Here is a 20,271-nt window from a genome sequence, read left to right on the forward strand (position 1 = left end):
GGCTCTATCAAAACTTGGATAGTTGTCCTCAGCATGGGGGGGGGGGCGGGAAATCAGATTCTGCATTTATACCATTCTTATACCAAGTTAGATTCCTGTAGGATTTGATAAGTTACGCAGAATTCTAGTGCCATTGTAGTGGAAATGCGGAAGACAATTGTATTTTGAGGAGTTAGGTGGCATGTCCCTTTCCCTTTAACATCCCCAGTTTGAAGTCTGCCGGATTCTTGTGTTTCACACACCTGTCGGGAGTTTCTTGGGTTCTTCTGTGTTGCAAGTGCTGGTGGCTGGATGCCCGGCTGCAGGTAGTGGGAGACTCTCAGCTGCTCTGTATTAATCCCATCTCAGGGTCCTGGGCTAATCATGAGTAATGCCAGGTGCACTTGATTACATCAAGGCAGGCTATAAAAGCCATAGGTGGGAGGGGCCCGGGGAGCTTCTACCCAGATCAAAGGACCTGATGCTGGGAGACCTAAGGTCAGGGTCTTTCTCCTGCTGTTCTACCTGGGGCTCCGAGCAGCTGAAAGGGAGATTGGGTAGCCCCTGTCGGGTATGTTTTATTTTATGCTTTGCATGCCTGCTGTTTATTTGTTAATAAAACTGTTTGGGTTCCCCTTCCACCTCCTCATTCCTTTTGTCCTGATATCCTTGGAAAGAACTGCTGTATTTGGCAGCACAGCCATTTTGCTGGTTTTCCTAGAATATCATGCATTAAGTCCTGGCCATCTCCAATCATGGGGATAGTGGTCCAGGGAGCGGCTCAGAGCACACCAACAACTCTGTGGTCCAGTTTTTAAAAGTGTTATCAATCTATTCAGGTGTTTTATAACAAAAATATTGTAATGTTTTGGAAACAGTTTTATTAGGTAGACTAGCACACATTTTCTAACTGATGTATGTGTTATATGTGCCTGCTTTGGTTGTCTTTAGACTTCTTAATCACAAGACTTCTTACGGGAAAGGAAGGATAAAAAAATTCATGGATATTTTCAGTGAGCTCTGGCAGCTCAATTCTAAATAAATAAATAAATCCCATGGCAGAATAAACTTAACTTTATGCCTCCTGGGGCTTGAGTAAATAAATTGGCATAATACATTTTGATATCATGGTTTGGGCTTTTCTGCTTCCAGAACATAGATTCCATACCAATTCAGCCTGAAGAGACTGTATTGGATCATGGCTGTTGAACAACCACCTCCTTTTTAAAATGATCATCCATGTGGTCCAGCCAAAGTTAAGCCATTTTTATTCTCCATAGATATGAATGGCAGAGAGTGCTTAACTGATCCTTCCAATCAATTACCGTAAACTTAACATGAGCTAGATTGTGCTGTTATTGCCACATCTCATTTATAAGTGTACTAAGTACTTTACAACAACCCTGTGGGGCATACTAGGCCATTTTAAATGCTTGGAATGTGGAACAAGCTTCAATCACATGACCAGGCTAACCTCACATAAGAAAATCCATGCAGGAGAGAGAAACCATAAAAAGCAATTCTAGAGTGAGAGACTAGGCTGATGTCTGCTGTTTCCAGGAACTCTTCTGAATGTGAGACTTTTGTGGGTGAGCTGTGAGTTGTTTGGATCCTGAGCAAGAACACGGAGGCTGAGAGGGTGTCAGAAGGAAAACGATATGATTTTTATATATTAGTGACTTTGTACAGTATTAATGTAACATTTTTATGTGTAACTGGGTGTTTTTGTAATATTTTGTTTAAGTTGTCTGTTATTCCTTAAATTTTCTGTGCACCAGTTAGAGATGTTTTAAATATTTAATAATAATAATAATTAAAATATGTAACTGAGTTAGGGCCTGGACTAAACTGAATCACATCAATGGCAAACCCCCCCCCCCAATTTTTTTAGATTATTTGCTCATTCAAGATACCTGATGAGAAGAAACTGGGAAAAATAGAGGGATAAAGGTTGATATTCAGAAAGGTGGTAGATTTTGGGGGGTCCCCCCCCACAAAGTTGAAGACCACTGGGATGGCCATCACAAAAACTTTACATTGGGTTTTGAAGTTAGGTCTCCCATATTCAGATCAAGCATCTTACTCAAGCTACTGCTAACAGCTTCCCCTCCCTTTTGCTTATAGTGTGGATTCTTCAAACGTAATTATAAAGAGATGATGGACCTTCAAGAAAATAATAATGCAGTAGATTTAGAAGACAATCCGGGAGGTGATGCAGAGAAAGAAGCCAAATCAGACAGCAGTGAAGGGAGCGACAGTGAAAAAGAAGCCAAAGAAAAAACAGACCTGTTGAATGGCGAAGCTGATACCAAATGAATAGATCAGTCTCCTCCCCACAAACTGCAGTCACGATAACTGGTCTAAATGTGCAGGGAAGGAAAGAGTGACTTTTCTGTTGCCAGCAAGGACTTATACTCACCTTCTTAAAATTTGCATATGTGTTTTTTGTGTGTGTTGGCATCCCATCTGTCTCAAGAGACAATGGAGTTCACCTCTGGGTGGGTGAAGTCAAACTGTTTGCAAAAGTCCTGTTTTGGGAAATAGAGCTGTGTCTCCTTGGAATGATACTCGTCGTCATCTGTATGCATTGGGGCTGCTGATCACAGGTGTATATGATGGACAGAGAAAAGGAGTTGAAAGCAGGAATTGCGTTATTGTACTTCCCTAATGCGCCCTAATGAAAAGGAACAGACACTGGCCTTTTCCAGACTTTTAAAAGAGACTCTATGAAGTGGCAACTGTGCAAATCAACTTAGTTTTTCCTCCGTTTTTAGAAATAATGTATACCTATGCTTGTTTACTCAGAAGTAAATCCCACTGTGTTTCGTGGCTCATATTCCCAAGTAAGTATACACAGGATTGCAGCCAAAGGTTTTAAGAAGTCCAGTAAGTCAGAATTCAGTTTACAAGAAACGATGGATTGTTTATGTGGCACCTAATTCCTTCAACCTCTGTGGTACTCTAGGTTTGTCAACAGGTTACTTTTGTACTCACATTACCAATTTTGACGAATTGTGTTTAAATTAAAACTATTAGTCATTTATCTTCCTCCCTTTTCCTCCTTAAGTTATTCACCACATCTTCCTATATTTCAAGATACAATCCAGAGGGCCTTTTAAAAAACCTTAAAAACTTTTAACAATGTAATCATGTCTGCCACAGTGTAACTATTTTTAGAACATCTATACAGCAAAAGGCAGTGTGGAAAGATGAAATTCAACTACCGGTAAGTTAGTTAGGCAGCTTTAAAGTAAATGGGCCAGCATACAAAGCTGTCAAGAGATATTCTTTTTAAAAAAATATTTTTATTAAATATTTTCTTGGTTTAGAAAAGTACATGCCTTGTTTCTTTTTTCAGGTTGTACAGTCTTTCTTACAAATCAGTTACATTTGCTGTGAGATATTAAGTGTTGAGGACAGTATAATGTTGGGGAAATAGAGGGGGGAGAGGAGGGGTGGGGTGGTGAGGCTTATATTTTGTATATTGTACATGTGAGCTTTTGTGTCCGCATCAACCAGGTAGGTTCTCTTTCTATTTGTTTAGTACATTTCCTTGGTAGTGAGAGGTATTGGGGGCAGGGTGTGGTTGGTTGTCTGTAGTTGGCTGCAGTGGGGTTTGTTTGAATTTGTGAGGGAATGAGGGTTTGTTGGGTCAGGTAAGCCAGATTGATTCATATGATGTTGGTGGATTCTTCTTGTCTCGTTGGGTTGTGTATGTGAAAAATTGGAGCCATACTGGGGTGAAGGCGTCCTCTTCTATTTGTCCTCGTGTCACTTTCAGTTTCTTGGTTAGCTTTTATATTAAGGTCGTTTCCCATACAATTTGATACCATTGGTCCATGTTTACTCCTGACAGTTCTCTCCAGTGTCTGGCTTTGAGGCTTCTGGTTGCTGAGAGTAGGTGGGTTATAAGCTCTGTATAATGTGAGTGGTCATTATGATCTAGAAAGATGTTCAGTAGGGCTAGTTCTGGGGTAAGTTCTTATACCTGTTTAGTTATTTGGCATATCTCTTGTAGGACTGCTGTCCAGAAGGGTTGGATTTTAGGGCATTCCCACGACATGTGGAGGTATGTGCCTGTGGAGGTGCAGCCTCTCTAACATCTTGCTGAGGTTCCTCAGCACCAGTTTCCTTGGTGTTAAGTACCACCTGTAGGTGAGTTTCAGTGTCAAGGGGGGTTTTGAGATTCTGGAGCAGTATTTTGTATACTGTGGATACCATCCCTTTGCCGTGTCCCTTTGCTGTCAGGAGATTTTCGAAGGTAGTCAAGGGCCTAGCAGCTGCTGATTTTACTGTTGGGTTGTGTGGTATTTGTGTGTTCCCTAGTATTTCTTGTGTTGGTATGGGTTTGTTGTTTTTGAATAAGTCTTTTAGACAGTGTAGGCCTTTGGCTTGCCAGGTTTTTATCTGGAGGTTTTGTGCTGCGTGTTGGAATGGTGGGCGATAGGCCAGTGGGGTTAGTGGGGATGGGGATGGGGACAGTATGCCTACTTTTCCCTTCCATGCCTTAAGCATGGATTGTGTGAACCTGTTCAGTGTTCTGGGGATTTTCTTTAGTTTGTTTTGGAGAAATGGGTATGCTGTTGTGGGGATGTTTTTGATGGTGTCTCTCTCCAAGTGGACCCATTGTTTCGTCTCGTCTTCTAGAATATGTGTGGATTATGTAGCATACTTGGTTGGCGATGTAATATGATTCTATGTTGGGGGTTCCCCCATCCTCCTTTTGAGGAGGGGAGGTGCAGGTGTTTGGGGCTTATTCTTGACTTTTTGTGTGAGAAAATAAGCGAGTGTAGTTTTTTCTGCGACTTCGGCAGTCCCAGGGAGCAGCCTTCAATTGTTCATATATATTTTTTATAAGATATTAAGATTTTTTTAAGATATTACAATACAAAATGAAAAAGAAAAAAAAATACAAAATAAAAATGATTAAAAACCACTCCATTTTTCTATTACTTATTTTCCTTAGCTTGTTTCCCAGACCTCCTCATACCTCCCTTTTTTGTATTCCAGTTCAATTTGTTGGCTCAGCAAATCCTTACCCTCTTTGTTTATCCTAATCTTTGGTCTTAAAATAGTGACATTAGATTTTTCCCTATTAACAACCCATTTTTCATATTCCCTTAAAGCATTACAGCTGGAAACCACTTAATTTCTATCCAACATCATTCTAACATTCATTAATTTTACAATATTTCTGTAGATAGTCTTTAAATTTCTTCCAATCTTCTTCCACCGACTCTTCTCCCTGGTCTCGGATTCTGCCAGTCATTTCTGCCAGTTCCATATAGTCCACCAGCTTCATCTGCCATTCTTCCAGAGAGGGTAACTCTTGTGTCTTCCAATACTTTGCAATGAGTATTCTTGCTGCTGTTGTAGCGTACATAAAAAAAGTTCTATCCTTCTTTGACACCAATTGACCGACTATGCCCAGGAGGAAGGCCTCTGGTTTCTTCAAGAAGGTATATTTAAATACCTTTTTCTGTTCATTATATATCATTTCCCAGAAAGCCTTAATCCTTGGGCACGTCCACCAAAGGTGAAAGAATGTACCTTCAGTTTCTTTACATTTCCAACATTTATTATCGGGCAAATGATAGATTTTTGCAAGCTTGACTGGGGTCATGTACCACCTGTAAATCATTTTCATTATATTCTCTCTCAAGGCATTACATGCCGTAAACTTCATACCTGTGGTACACAACTGTTCCCAGTCAGCAAACATAATGTTATGTCCAACATCTTGTGCCCATTTAATCATAGCAGATTTCACCGTTTCATCCTGAGTATTCCATTTCAACAGCAAGTTATACATTTTTGACAAAATCTTAGTTTTAGGTTCTAACAGTTCTGTTTCTAATTTTGATTTTTCCACCTGGAAACCAATTTTCTTATCCAAATTATATGTCTCCATTATCTGATAATAATGAAGCCAGTCTCGCACTTTGTTTTTTAATTTCTCAAAACTCTGCAATTTCAATCTATCTCCGTCTTGTTCAGTTGTTCAGGCCTCCTGCATGGATGCCATTACAGTTATCCAAAGATAATAATAATAAAATAATAAAAAATAAACAGCAACAAACAACAACAACTTTCCAGAGGGGGATGTCCTGTGCTGCGTTTGTTTTTCCTTGGGGTGGTCTCCGGCACATGGTTTCACACACCCCCCCCGGTCCCAACCTGCTCTTTTCACACTAGCTGCCAGGGAGGTAGGCTCAGGGTCAGACCTGGGCTAGGCCGCATTATTTCTCATGGCCTCCCTGGCCCTCCCAGTACCCTCCTATCTCTCTCCCTTGGTAGCGGTGGCAGTGGTAAGCTGGTGCTTGGCTGGGTGGGGGTCCTTTTTGCTTTCTGTTCAGCTCGAGACCTCCAGGCCTAGGAGCTTCGCTGGGCTGTCGATGGGGTGTTCCTGGTCCCAGCAGGGTCAATGCCGATGGGGGCTCTATGCGACCTTTCTGCTTGTCATGTTGGGCACCCCTAGTTCCCCCCTCCGATTGTGACAGTGGTGGCGACGTGGGGACCAGTCAGGCAGTGCAGTTGGTGCTGGCGGTTCTCAGGAGCAACATGCGGCCGTGGCTCTTGCCATCTTGTCTTGCCAGAAGTCAGAGATCATTTTAATGACAGTAAAAGGGAATTAATTCTTGGAGTACCCCCTGTGTACATTTTCTCTTGGAAGGGCTAAGCCCCATACCATATCCCAAACTGCTAATGAAACCCCCATCAGCTTCAAATGGTTTGCTATGTGGCTGTTTGAGAAACACAAATTCAAACCACCTTTAGGTATGCAGAATAACTCCTTCTGTTCTCTGGATCAAGGCCAGCAAGTTTTGATCAGCTCAGCTGTCTAGATTTAATTGGCAATTGTAAGTGTAAATGCATTCTGCTTCCAAAGAACAGACACAGTTCAGAGTATCTAAAATGCATAGGTTATGTAAAATCAATTGTCTTGAAATGGATTTGAAAAAAATGTTTAGCCTGATTATTAGCCCTGGTGTCAAAATTAAAAGAATTCAGGGTACTTGAGTGGGAATTAAAAAGAGCATTTATTAGTTCATAAGAGGGAGACATGGATAATAGCAGAAATCAAAACATTACAAAAATAACTTCAGTTAGGAAGGGTAAAGGGTCTGGAGCATGCAATAAGAGTTTAAAAAGCTGTTCTAGTTAAATACTGGAGTCTTACATATGTTCCCAGATTTGCCTGGGCTCCTAAATAATACCAGTGAAAATAAAACAAAGTTAATGGGGGTTTTTTGTTGCTCACACAGTACCTTTTTAAGCCAATGATTTCAAAGCTTCCAGACTGAGGTGAGGTGTCCTTCCTACCAAACTGATTCAAGGAGTGTAGCAAGAATTGCTTACAGCAGTAAGGAAAGGCACAGTCACCCACCTCTTTATGAAAAGGCACCTGCCTCGGGTAGCTTTATGGGTTTTTAACAATACATAGTTCACTTTGAGAAGTGTGGCACACCATGTACAGATGTAGGGTAAGATTTAAAAGCTGATTGAATAAAATCACCCGATTTGGAATTAATTTGACCAGCAAATGGCACAAGACTTGGGACAACACAGGGAGCTGGATCATCATACAGCTTGACCATGAGGCAGCCATGTGGAGATATCTAGTACAGGCATGCAGATACTGAAGGTGAGGAACATTTTTCAAGTGGAGAGCAGCCCAAGCAGAATCTCCCACACAACACAAACACGGCCATATTTGCTGCAGGTGAACAAGACCACTTTGCACCAATGGATAGTCCTGCCATTTCTGTCCACGACATATTGATGGCTTGCCGGTTGGGCTATAGAATGAGTTCCCCAAGCATCCCACTCCCATTCTTTTGTCCGCTGCATCCCAACCAATCACTTTAATACCACAATCTCCTCATTTTCATCCTGGCAACTCTGTCTTCCAATCTCCCCGCCTTCCCCCTCCAAGCTATCCTCCCCTTCTCCCAGCCAGCTTTGCCTCTCGCTACCGTCTTCACTGCCGTGCCACTCCTGTCCCTCGCTGGTGTGCTTCTGCCTGAAGTTCTCACCTACGGCGTTCTCCCACTCCTCCCTTAGGCTCTCCTCTCTGTCATCCTGCCAGTCTGGCTCCACAATCTCATCCAGACACTTCCCCCTCAGTCTTTGATCCTCATGGTCTTGGAAATCCTCTTCCTCGCTTTCGTCATCCTGACATTCCAGCCTCATGCTCTCATCCCCATCATCCTGCAACCCCACCGCCACCCTCTCATCGGCCTCGTCGTCGGGGTCGTCCTGGCATTCTAGCCTCATGCTTTCAGTGCAGTCGTCCTGTGAGCCCGGTTCCACACACTCGTCCTCGTCATCCTGCCACTCTGTCCTCTCTGTTTCGTCATCCGCACCATCCTTCCACTCCTGCCTCATGCCCTCTCTGCCGTCTTCCTGCAACCGCTGCACCACGCTCTCGTCTGCGTCGTCCTGCCACTCCACCCGCATCGTCTCATCCCCGTCGTCCTCCCATTCCCGCCTCATGCTCTCGTCCCCTTCGCTCTGCCACTCCTGCTCCATAATCCTTATCCCGTTGCCTTGCCACAGGCTGTCCACTCCTCCTTCCACCCCCTGGTCCCCAACACCTTCCATCCCAGCAGCATCCCAGCCCTCCACCAAAGCCAACGTCTCTCCTCTCCTCACATGGGCTCGCCGGTGCTGGGAGAGTGCCGACTTCTGTCCAAAGCCTCTCCCGCAGTATGGGCAGCGGAAGGGCTTTTCGCCAGTGTGGGTGGCTTGGTGCTGAAGGAGAGCGGAGCTGCGCACAAAGCCTTTCCCGCAATTGGCGCACGAGTAGGGCTTTTGACCAGCATGGATACGCTGGTGTATGTGATAAGTGGAGCTGACGCTGAAGCTCTTCCCACACTGGCTGCAGCAGTAGGGCCGTTCGCCCGTGTGCGTGCGCTGGTGCTGCAGCAGTGCTGAGCTTACGCCAAAACCTTTCCCGCACTCATCGCATTTGAAGGGTTTCTGGCCTCGGTGCACGCGCTGGTGCTGCTGCAGGTTGGAGCTCTGGTTGAACCCTTTCCCACAGTCTGGGCAGCGAAAGGGCCGTTCGCTCATGTGGATCCTTTGGTGTCGGATAAGGTGGGAGCTCTCGGCGAAGTGCTTCCCGCATTCTGGGCAACCAAAGGGCCGCTCGCCGGTGTGGGCACGGAGGTGGCGGACCAAGTCGGCGCGGAGACGAAACGTCTTGGTGCATTCCCCGCAGGAAAACGGCCGTTCCCCCGAGTGGAAGCGCTTGTGCTGGGTGACCTTGGAGCTCTGCGAGAAGCACTTCCCGCAGATGGAGCAGACGTAGGGCTTCTCGCCCGTGTGGATCCGCTTGTGCTGGATGAGATCGGAGCTGTGGCTGAAGCTCCGCCCACACTCGGGACAGGTGAAGGGCCGCTCGCCCGTATGAGTCCGCTGGTGGATGATAAGGTTGGAGCTCTGGGAGAAGCCCTTGCCACAGTGAGTACAGCGGTATGGCTTCTCCCCTGTGTGAGAACGCATGTGCTGGACCAGGTGGGAGTCTTGGCGGTAGCTCTTGTCACAGTGGGGGCATTTGTAGGGTTTCTCTCCCGTATGTACACGACGATGCCGGACTAGGTGGGAGCTGTTACTGAAGCTCTTCCCACAGTCAGGGCAGATAGTGGCTTTGGGCACCTTGTCATTGTCGGAAAAAATGTCCGTAGATTCTTGTTCCACAGATAAGACAGATTCACCATTACTGGCCACATGCTGGGTAGTTTCCATTAGATGGCCTTGTGCTGTGATTCCTTTTTCCTGGAAGATTTCTTGCTGGCTCTTTGCCTTGTCATGAATCCACTTGTCTTCTTTCTGTATGCTCTGTTGTTCTGCTTCCTCTTCCTTATTTTCATTTATTATCTCAATGTCTTCTGTTGGAATAATCATACCAAAGATTTTTACCTCACTGTTGGCAGCTGAACTCTTAACTTCATTTTGCACACTGCTTTGAACCTTGGGAAAGCACACTATACATTTTAAAATAAATAACAATGACAAACGAAACCGCCTCCGCTCCTGGGTCCCCCTGCTAGCAGCATCCACTGAAGGGAGTCAAGAGTTCCTTCCTCCAGTGGGCACTGCTAGCAGAGGGACTCAGGAGTGGTGGTGGTTTCACCAAGAATATATTGCTGAGTGAAACCGCCATCCCGCTCTGCCCTCATATGACGCAAAGGGAGAAAAAAGCTGTATCGGCTCCTCCCTCTGCATCTTTAAACTGCTTGACTGAGAAATGTGCAGTTGCCCTTGCCTCAGTCAAGCAGTTAAAGGAGCCCCCAGCCCGGCACTGGCTCCTGCAAGCTGTGGTGGGGTGGGGACTCTGTGAAACTGCTCAGCTGAGGGGAGCATGGTTGCTGTTCCCCACAGCGAGCAGTTAATGGAGCCCTGGTGCTCTGCCTGCTTGCACCAGGGCTGAGCGGTACAAACAAGCTGCATTGTCCCAGCCTGCAAGCCTGGGTGAAACTGCCTCAGCTCTCGGAGGTGAGAGCTGGGGCAGTTTCACCCAGTGTCTCACAGGCAGAGGCCAATGCATCTTGTTTTTTCAACTTCACAGTATGTCACCAAACCACGATGTTTGGCTGCCGATACACTGCAGTGTTGAAAAGCCGATAACGCCCAGCCCTAACACAAAGGAAATTGATACAAATCCCCTCCTGCTTTTAAACTGCCACAAAGCTTGCAAAAAAAAAAGTCAATCATGGAGGCTATTTTGGAAATCAAAGAAACTTATTTACTCACAATTCTCTCATCACAAGGAATTGACAGAATTGTGGGTAAAATTAGAGCATTGAAAGAGAACGTAATAGATTTTCTCATTATATAGAAATATATGAATTTTTGTTAAAACCTTGATGTATTTCTGTAGTATGTGCGATGAATTAGCTCAACCTTCAAGGGTGATCACATAAAAGCTATGGGGAGTTTGCTGCATAGGGTCTTACTTTCTGCAGCTATTCAACCCTTTTTGAAGCTAATCACAGTTTACCATGTCTTGTCTGAACACCTGCCTTCTGTTAGTCTTGTGCTCCATCAGCACCAGTCCCACACTTGTGGGTGATTAGACTAAAGCGGATTGCAAAACTAATTTCATTGCCTGCATAGTTTAACAAAAATGTTAAAATAGATCTATAGAACTGACAAGTAGCAACTGAAAACTCTCCCACAAATTGAGAGAGAAGGTTGATGGCATATCTTTGAAACCTCAGCAAAATGATAAGGGGTGAAAATGACTCTTGCGTAATTTTGGTGGTGGATCAAGAAAACAGGAACAGGAAAGCAGGGTTCTAAATAAGGAGGTAAGACATCTCATTACAATAATCCAAATCAAGTCTAATTTCAAGGTTCCTTCTGGTAAACCTGGAAATCTCTAATATTTTTTTTCTTTCCCTTTATATGTTTAAAGAAAGCTGTTAAGAGGTGATGGCTTGTCTAAAAACATCCCTATAACTTTGTGGAAGGGGGAGGGGAGATTTCATGATTCATTAAGTCATTAAGCTGCAGAGCTTCCATTCATTCCTCACCTCTTAGTGTCTCTTCTTCACTGGAGTCCTGGAGATCCAGGATACATGTTTCTTTTTCACGTTCCATAAGGGAAGTCACAGCAGTGTTAGTACTGGGGAATTCTGATTGCGGGGAAAGAAATAGATTTGTATAGGGTGAGAGCATGCAAAGATGTCTACACCATTAAGACATGCAATGCTCACATGTGTAACCATGCCCCAGTTCCCTATTGAGGCTCATAAAAGAGCAACCCCTGTACACATATTTTAGATCATCCTATAACACAAATTCCCTAGCATCTTACAGAACAGACATTCCCCACAAGTCCATATCAGTAGAGACATCTATACCCTTCTTTCTATGGAGCCTACTAGAACAGTCGTAAGTTCCCCATATGACAGTTATTTAAAAAGAAAAAGAAAACCAAACCCGCCCAACACCTCTCACATCAGAAATATTCCTCTAAAATTTAAGGATATTTTGCACAATTAAAGGAAAGCTGCCAAAGCTGAGTTGGAAGCGGGGGGGGGGGGTGTCGTTTCTCCTTAACTTTCCCCAGCCCAGTTCTTGCATTCCTGTCACCATGACAGTTTCCTGACTCCATTGCTGTTTTCACTCCCACCCCTTCCCCAGCCCCTTTCCCTTCATCATCTGCTCGTACGATCCAGCGAGATGCTGCAATTGCAGCCACATCGAACCTTGTTCTTTGGCGTTGTCTCCCTTATGGGTCCCCTGCAGGCTTTGTTTTCATTAGTGGGCATGGGGATGCTGCTAGGTGTCTAGCTATGGAGATCCGCTTGCAACAGGAAGGTCCCTTCATGATTAAGCCCCCTCAACAAACGGTACTTCCTTCTGAGTCCTTTCTAGGCGTCGGAGACAGTAGAAGCTCTACGGTTTTAACTCAGTCACTTCCCGAAGTTAGAGCTGTCATACGACCCTCGTTTAAGCAAACGGCTAGAGTACATGGCAGCCCAATCGGGTTATAATACATGCCCTTTATACGAGACCAAAGTTTAGGAACTGATTTCTGCTTTTGAGATTTTGAGTAAATCCCGTTGCTTCCCACATACGCTAAGCAACTGCTTGCTTTTGCATAGTCAACCCAGATTCCCCTTCTGAACTCCACTTTCCTGGCATGACAGCTGCAACGTGTGCAGAGGAGGGAAAGCAAAGAGGATCAAGGGTCTGGAAACAGCCTTATGAGGAGCGCTTGAAGGGGTTAGGTGTGTTTAGCCTGGAAAAGAGGCGACTGGAAGGAGATGGTCATCTTCAGATATCTTGAGGACTGTCACGTGAAGGAGGAGCATGCTTGTTTTCTCCTGCACTGGAGGGCAGGACTGGAACCAATGGTTTCAAGTTGCAAGAAAGGAGATTCCGACTAAACATTCGGAAAACTTTCTGACAGTAAGAGCTGTTCAGCAGTGGAACAGACTCCCACGAGAAGTGGTGGACTTTCCTTCCTTGGAGGTTGTTAAGGAGATGTTGGATGGTCATGGATCTGTCATAGATGCTTTAGCTGAGATTCCTGCACTGCAGGGGGTTGGACTGGATGACCCCCGGGGTCCCTTCCAACTCTAACATTCCATGATTTTATGATTCTATGACGATTCGTGTAAAAAGTGTTAAAACTGTAAGAGGGGAAACTGACCTGAACACTTAGGGTAGAAGATGGGAGTGCATGCCAATCCCCATACTTACGTTCCCGAGTCCCGCTACTACTGTTATACATCACTACACATCCAACAAGTGTCAACTCTCTGTCCATCTATTCTCCCCCAAATCTGGTAAAATATCTCATTTACAGAAGCTAAGGTTTAAAAAGCTGCCGACAGCAATGCAATTCCAAATGCAAAAATGGGGGGTGGAGTGGTGTTCTGGGACCAACAAAAGGTTTATGACAATCCTTGCACTGTGTGTCATATCTCACTGGATATGACAAGTGCCCTAAACGGCTCCTGTAAAATCTGCTCTGCGTATCCTAGCATATGCCACATCCAATTCTGAGTCAGTCTGGAATTTGTTCTACATGCTGAACGCGCCGTGTCCTCTGTCAATGTCATGTGTGTCCCATGAGAACTGTTTCTGCACCCCACGGGAAACTGAGCCATATTCTTCCTTGCATAATGAAGCTAACCTGTTACGAGCGTTGAGATGTACATAGTTCCACCCTTGCTCCATCCAGCTCAGTATCGTCAACACTGGCTGGCAGCATCTCTCCAGGTTCTCAGACATCTCTCCCAATTCTAGCTGCCAAGGACTGAACGTGTGACTTGAATAGTAAGATAGTAACAACAATAATAAAATTATTGTCGCCACCACTAAAGGCGACTGAAAGTTCCCTTCCATTTCCACGAATGTTTTTACTTTGCAGGCCATTGAACTATTTTTTTCCCTCCTCCTCACAAAAACTCATTTCCTTTGGTGTCCTGTCTTTGAGACCGTCAACTGAGGGCCAGGGACTGATGAAAGAGACCCCAGTACGGCTCTGCAAAAATAATAACTGGTATTTGGAAGCTCCAGCCTTTGGGGGGTTAAAATGCATTAGATATCTATATATATTGATATCTAATGCATTTTAATCCCATATATATATATATATATATATATATATATATATATATGAATTTCTATCGGTTTTGGTAAAGCCAGAGAATATTTTGGTTGCTAGAGAGAACAATCCTCACCCCACCCCCCCGCGCGCGCACTCAATGCGCCTTTCCACCTCGCCCACTTTAATGTCTGAGGAGAAAAAGTGGAGCGGGGAAGAACGAGAAACGGGGGGGGGGGGACCAGCAGCATCTCGCCTCACACCCACCCCGCCACCACCGGCGCGCGACCGACCCGTCAGCCTCTCAACGGCTGCAGCGCGCGCTCCGCCCGCCCGCCCGCCCGGATTAACTCCGCCCCCTATTCAGGCAACTTGGTTGATTTTCCCGCCTTAAAACAAACTGCCGGTGTGAGTGTCGCGCGCTGCCTGTTCGAGGCGGTTGACCGAACTGTTTTAAACGACCAGTTACTATCACCTCATTCTTAAGGGAGGAACGGAGGGTAGTTTCTCTCTCTCTTCTTGTGAGCGTCTCGCTCCGCGACACTTGATCTGGGATGACGGTTGAACGTATATGTTCCACGTTTAACGGGCTCACCCCCCCCCCAGTTGTACTCCGAAGTAGCTAATCCGGAGCAACTGTCACCCTCCCGCCTCCCGTGCTTCATATTTAAACACAGAAATGGCTCAGAAATCCCAGTTCTGCGTGAATAGGTTCTGGTGAATCATCGTCATCATCCATGGGAAAAAAAGTCACAGCAATAAACCTGTCAAGTCTTTTAAGGTGGCCACAAAACTTGTATTTGCTGGAACATAGATATATTCCTCTGGAATGTGGAAGAAATGCGCTGGGCTCAGATTCACTCTCGTTTAAAGGTACTGTATGTTTCGCAGCTGCCTGAGCCCTTCTCAAAATCCATTTTGGGGCTCAACCCATTCTCAAATAAAGCCCTGTCTGGTTCCATGCAAATAAATGGGTGCTAGTGGAAATCCACCCACAGTGTAACACCCTGAATGTAAGTACAGTAATAGCTAAATCTTATTTTTTTAAAAAATAATTTTTATTAACCGGCCAATCAAATTAAATCACATCACATAAATTCCGAATTACAAAGCTGAATTTTAAATTTTGTTGGGGGGACCCATATTTCAAGATCCGAAGGGGGATTCTGATCATCTTGCTACTGCATTAATGTCCAAATCAGACCAATCAGTCCAAACAGAGTTCATAATTCTATCCAGTCTTATCTTGCTAAATCTTAACCTCTGTTGGAAGTGAATCCCACTTTTTACAATTATGTGGCTTACTCCATGTAGCCTACACATCTTAAAAGGATTTTGTGGGTGCAGCCTGCATACCATCTCCTCCCAAAGTATCTTAGGATGTGAGACCAAGATCTGATCTGCTTTGCATGTTTTGCCATCTCCTTTATTAAGATTCAATACTGAAGATGAGCACACGCTCGCAGCACTCTTCATACCAAAATATCTACAATCGAGTAGAAATAATTTAATTTGCTACTCATCAATGTATACCATGCAAGCCATACCAATAACAAGTCAGTGATTAAAAAACCCAGCCAGATCCCTCCCAAGGAAGATCATCTTCACCATCTTCCACACCATCTGAACCAAATGAGGCTGTGCAAGTGCTGGACCAATGTCTGGAGACAGTAATGGGCTGGTGGATGAGGCCCAATCAACTGAAGCTGAATCCTGATGAGGCGGACAGAGGTGTTGGTGAGTGGTTCTCATGTTCGGGTATTGGGGAGACTGTATGTTCTAGATGGTGTTGCACTTCAGTCTCCAGCTGAAGGAGCAGATCCATAGCTTATTTAGGAGTCCTCCTGAATCCAATAGTGTCACTGGAGGCCCAAGTGACTTCAGTGGTCAGCAAGGCCTGTTTCCAGCTACTGTACTGTGATAGCCTTGCCGCAGCACTCCAAATTCTAGTACACTTGCAAACAGATTACTGTAATCCACATGGGACTGTGCTTTGAGTCAGTTTAGAAGTTGCAACTGGTGCAGAACACAGCCAACAGATTTGTGATCAGTGTATCCAGCTGGAATCATATAACACTGATTTTACACAGAATGCACTACCAACATGCTTACTAGGTCAGATTCAAGGTTTGAATGCAAACATATAAAGCCCTGAGTGACTTAGGTCCCAAATACTTGTAAGAGCACCTCTTCCTATATCAACAGGTCTGGGCTTTGAGATCTGGTGGAGGTGCTGCTTGCGGTCTCTCCCATTGACAGGTAAGCCAACCATCATCTGGTGACAGGGCCTTCCCAGTGGTGGCACCCTGCCTGCAAAATGCCCTCCCTGAGGGTAGGGACAATGAGCTTGTGGCCCTCCAGATGTCATTAGACTCTAACTCCCATCAGCGCCAGCTAGCTTGGCAGATAGTTGGGGGTGGCATGAGTGGAGTCTGGAGAGTCACAGATTCATCATCCCTGCCTTAGAGTTTGTGTTGTCACCTTCATTCCTAAGTTTCTAATGCCATCTTGAGACACATAGATCTGTTTTCACTCAGGCCTTTGGGAAAGAATGGTGGGTTTTAGGTCAGAGGCAGGGGTGCTGCTTTCTGCTATAGTGGTGTGATGGTTTGAATATTATTTTAAAGTAGGAATTAATGTTTAAAAATAGTTTTATTGAATGTAGTTTAAGAATTGCTGATATCTTGATGAAGGATAATTTACAAATTGGTCAAATAAACAAATAAAACACTACATTGCCCAGAGAAGAAGCCCTTCCTGATTATAGTGCAGGGTTGTAGAAGGTAAGCAGATATTAGCCTTCAAGCAGCCAGATGATAGAGATGAGAGCAGTTGGTGCTCCCTTGTCATATCCAGCAATGGACAGCACCAGTTTCTTGTATTCTCCTAGACTCTCACTTGGTGAAACATCTCTTCTTTCTCTGTATCATTAGAATACTGATTTTGATAGTATACTTTATGAGGGTTCAGAAATTGGGTTTAATTAAAAGTGTTTACAAAGACAAAACTAGATCACCAAATAAATTATTCAGCTCACTGGTAGCTAGGCAACAATATTTGTTCCTGAGCAAACTTGCATCGCCTAATCACTGTCTAAACCAGATCTTTACCAAGTACAGTGGTACCTCGGGTTAAGAACTTAATTTGTTCTGGAGGTCCATTCTTAACCTGGAACTGTTCTTAACCTGAGGTACACCTTTAGCTAATGGGGCCCCCTGCTGCTGCTGCTGCGCCGCCGCCGCCCAATTTTTGTTCTCATCCTGAAGCAAAGTTCTTAACACGAGGTACTATTTCTCCTGCGAGAAGGAGGGTTTCCACAGGTGGGAAACCAGTGAGTGGAGATGAAGATGGGAAGGTGAGATGTTTTATTTGGGTGAGGGGAAAGAAGGACGAACTTTCAGGGGGGGGGGAAAGGATTGCTTAACTCAGCCTTTGAAAAACTGGCCCTTCAGATGTTTTAGACTACAGCTCCCATCAGCCCTAGCCAGCACAGCTGGTTTGGAATTGTAGTCAAAAACATGTGGAGGGCATCACGTTTGCAACGGCTAGTGACATCATTGTCTTGGTCAAACTTGCTCCATCTTGGTTCTACTGCCTTGCAGGACTTGCCACCTGAGGAAGAGATGAAGGCTGAGGTGGAGGAGCAGAAGGCTCAAGAATTCGAGATGCAAAAAGTCACCGTCCCCATAGATGGGATTTTGGTGAGTACTGGGGGTAGCATAGCCGAGGGAATGTCAGGAGAGCTTGGAAGAGAGACCTGTAGATGGAGGTGGGTGGTGAGGTGATTCTATTGTACTGTTTCCATGATCTTTGGGAATGTTGGGTTTCTCCTGTCAGAGGCCTGATCTGCACTATACATTTAAAGCAGTATTGTACCACTTTAAACAGTCATGGTTTCCCTCAAAGAATCCTGGGAACTGGAGTTTGCTATGAGTGCTGAGAGTTCCTAGGCGACCCCTGTTCCCTCACAAAGCTATAAATCTCAGAGCCATTCCCTCTTCCCAAAGAAATATAGGAATTGTAGCTGTATGATGGGAATATGGGTCTCCTAACAACTCTGGACACCCTTAACACTTTTCAGGATTCTTTGGCAGAAGCCATGCCTGTTTAAAGTGCACTGATGGGGCCAGACTGCCAAGGCTGCATCCTGATGTTAGCCTTTTTTTGGTGAGTCTTGGCAGCTGTATGACAGGGGGGCGATGATGAAAGAAGTGGTATTTGGCAGTTCTTCTGGCATTGTACAGGACAACATCTTACTAATGTTAGGACCTTGTAAGTCACTGAAACTCAAGAGTGCAATGAAGGAATAGTAAAAAAAAAAAAGTCTACATGCTGAATCCAAGATTCACAAAAAAGGCTTGGCATCAAGATGAAGCCTTAACAATATGGCCAGAGAACCAGCAAGGGAAAATTTGGCCACATGCCTCTTTTCTTATCACGCTGCTGTAGCATTGGGGCCACCACTAGTAGGGACCCTCTTTGTTGTTGTTGTTTAGTCGTTTAGTCGTGTCTGACTCTTCATGACCCCATGGACCAGAGCACGCCAGGCACTCCTGTCTTCCACTTCCCCCGGCAGTTTGGTCAAACTCATGCTGGTAGCTTCGAGAACACTGTCCAACCATCTCATCCTCTGTTGTCCCCTTCTCCTTGTGCCCTCAATCTTTCCCAAGGGACCCTCTCTAGCCTTGTCTAATCTCCTGTCCATCCCCAGTTCACTTGCACACAAGATATACTGCCTTTACAAGTAGGTCAGGTTATATCATCGGCAGCCTGTTAAGCCAAAAGAGAGGCTTGCCAAGCATATATTAACTTTGACCTCTGGTTTTGACCAACTCTTAGTACACATTAGTTCCTGCTCTTATCAAAAGATGATTTCTAAAACTATGATACAGTACAAAGATGGACTCCTTCTTTAAAAAATAATGACTTGTTTATGTGGCAGTTTCCAGGCTAGCACCCCTAATATCTGTTCCCAGAGTGCCTTTTTTTTACAGCAGGCTAAGCTGTCCTAATCATTTCTTCCATTCCTGTAGGTGCCCTCCTCCTCCTCACACCCCAATACCTGTAGTGTTTGTGGCAAGAGTTTTAGCCGTCGCTCAAACTTGGCCAAGCACCAGATCATCCACACGGGTGAGAAGCCTTACCGCTGCAATGACTGTGGCCGCAGCTTCAACCAGAGCTCAGCCCTCACCAAGCACCAGCGGACACACACTGGGGAGCGTCCCTACGTCTGCGGAGACTGTGGAAAGGCCTTCACGGCCAGTTCAAATCTCCTCCAGCACCGCCGTTTTCACACAGGAGAGCGGCCCTATCGGTGTGAGCTGTGTGGCAAGGCCTTCTCCCAAAGCTCCAACTACAACCTGCACCGCCGCAGCCACACAGGAGTCACACCGTATCAGTGCAATGTGTGTGGCAAACGCTTTACCGGGAGTTCCTGCCTTACTCGCCACCAGAGGACCCACACAGGGGAGAAGCCATACCAGTGCCAGGAATGTGGCAAACGCTTTTCTGGGAGCTCCACTCTGGCCAACCACCGGCGCACCCACACAGGTGAGAAGCCTTACGGCTGTGCTGAGTGTGGCAAGAGGTTCACCCACCACTCCAACCTAGTGGACCACTGGCGGGTGCACACAGGAGAGAAACCATATGTTTGCAGCGAGTGCGGGAAGAGCTTTCGACTTAGCTCCCACATCATTCGCCACCGTCGCACTCATGCCAATGCCCGCGGTGCTAGCCTGGCATATGACATCCTTGGCAGCGTCGATACAGCTGGCCATGACGCTAACATTAGTGCCCATCACGTCAGCCTCCTCTATGAAAACGCCGGCAGCACTGACGGTGGCAGCCCTCACGGGTCTGGTCACAATGCCCTGTGTGCCAATAGCAGCATCTCCAGTGGCAACAATGATACCGATGGGGAAGAGGGCAGCCGGCTTCTCATCTGCAGGCAGTGTGGTAAAGGTTTCCGCCTGGAGTCCGGCCTTCAAGAAGACTCCGTGCTGGGTGAGGGACCCTATACTTGTACTGAGTGTGGGTTAGTGGAGTCTGTAACCTGAAGTGTCTGTAACCTGAAGCATCTGTAACCTGAGGTACCACTGTATGTATGTTTAAAATCAGTCTCAGTGGGGACAGTCTTGCCCATGTGCAAATATAGCTTGTCAGCAAGGAAAACTATGTAGTTGCTAAGTTATGGATGTGTGACAGGGGGCCTCCCAAAGATTTTG

The 20,271-nt window shown here is 45.4% G+C and overlaps 4 protein-coding genes across 10 annotated transcripts in view; 3 read left to right on the forward strand and 1 right to left on the reverse strand.

Moving 5' to 3' along the window:
- The window catches only part of ITGAL (integrin subunit alpha L), a 48,445-nt gene extending 45,135 nt beyond the window's left edge, over positions 1-3,310 (forward strand). For 2 of the 3 annotated variants that reach the window (XM_081165826.1, XM_081165825.1), the window contains exon 28: positions 2,104-3,308. In XM_081165826.1, the coding sequence (XP_081021952.1) occupies positions 2,104-2,295 (192 nt within the window). In that variant the 3' untranslated portion in view covers positions 2,296-3,308. Of the gene's footprint in view, positions 1-2,103 lie in introns of all 3 variants that reach the window. The other variant, XM_081165824.1, reaches the window with a different exon arrangement.
- A 3,690-nt stretch (positions 3,311-7,000) lies between these two features.
- Positions 7,001-14,028, reverse strand: LOC308570852 (uncharacterized protein). 4 transcript variants are annotated; one of them, XM_081165877.1, is made up of 3 exons: positions 13,634-14,028; positions 11,520-11,621; positions 7,001-9,869 (listed from the first exon to the last, which is right to left on the reverse strand). In XM_081165877.1, the coding sequence occupies exons 1-3, from the start codon at positions 13,656-13,658 to the stop codon at positions 7,840-7,842; spliced, it is 2,157 nt and encodes a 718-aa protein (XP_081022003.1). In that variant the 5' UTR covers positions 13,659-14,028; the 3' UTR covers positions 7,001-7,839. The 4 variants fall into 4 exon arrangements, with proteins under 4 accessions (XP_081022003.1, XP_081022002.1, XP_081022004.1 ...); XM_081165876.1 differs by having other exon boundaries at positions 7,001-9,872; XM_081165878.1 differs by lacking the exon at positions 13,634-14,028 and adding an exon at positions 12,198-12,565 and having other exon boundaries at positions 7,001-9,872.
- Positions 14,029-15,304: 1,276 nt separating this feature from the next.
- Positions 15,305-20,271, forward strand: part of PRR14 (proline rich 14) — a 49,057-nt gene continuing 44,090 nt past the window's right edge. For both annotated transcript variants that reach the window (XM_081165866.1, XM_081165869.1), the window contains exon 1: positions 15,305-15,784. The gene's annotated coding sequence lies outside the window, so the exon portion shown is untranslated. The remainder of the gene's footprint in view (positions 15,785-20,271) is intronic.
- On the forward strand, positions 17,463-20,103 carry LOC308570698 (uncharacterized protein; the record flags this gene model as incomplete). The annotated part of the gene is made up of 2 exons (XM_081165610.1): positions 17,463-17,748; positions 19,081-20,103. Exons 1-2 carry the CDS (start codon positions 17,566-17,568, stop codon positions 20,101-20,103), a joined length of 1,206 nt encoding a protein of 401 aa, XP_081021736.1. The 5' UTR covers positions 17,463-17,565.

Source organism: Podarcis bocagei, assembly GCF_964188305.1.
Source record: "Podarcis bocagei genome assembly, chromosome: 13".
Classification (NCBI taxonomy): Eukaryota; Metazoa; Chordata; class Lepidosauria; order Squamata; family Lacertidae; genus Podarcis; species Podarcis bocagei.

What these genes read in the sequence shown, in the direction of transcription:
- LOC308570852 (XM_081165876.1), bottom strand. Translation starts at nt 13,658, where the DNA reads ATGTACATCTCAACGCTCGTAACAG. An exon ending in CATCTCAACGCTCGTAACAG is followed by an intron (nt 11,622 to 13,633) that starts GTTAGCTTCATT and finishes CCCCGCAATCAG; the next exon opens with AATTCCCCAGTACTAACACT. An exon ending in TGAAGAAGAGACACTAAGAG is followed by an intron (nt 9,873 to 11,519) that starts GTGAGGAATGAA and finishes TTATTCCAACAG; the next exon opens with AAGACATTGAGATAATAAAT.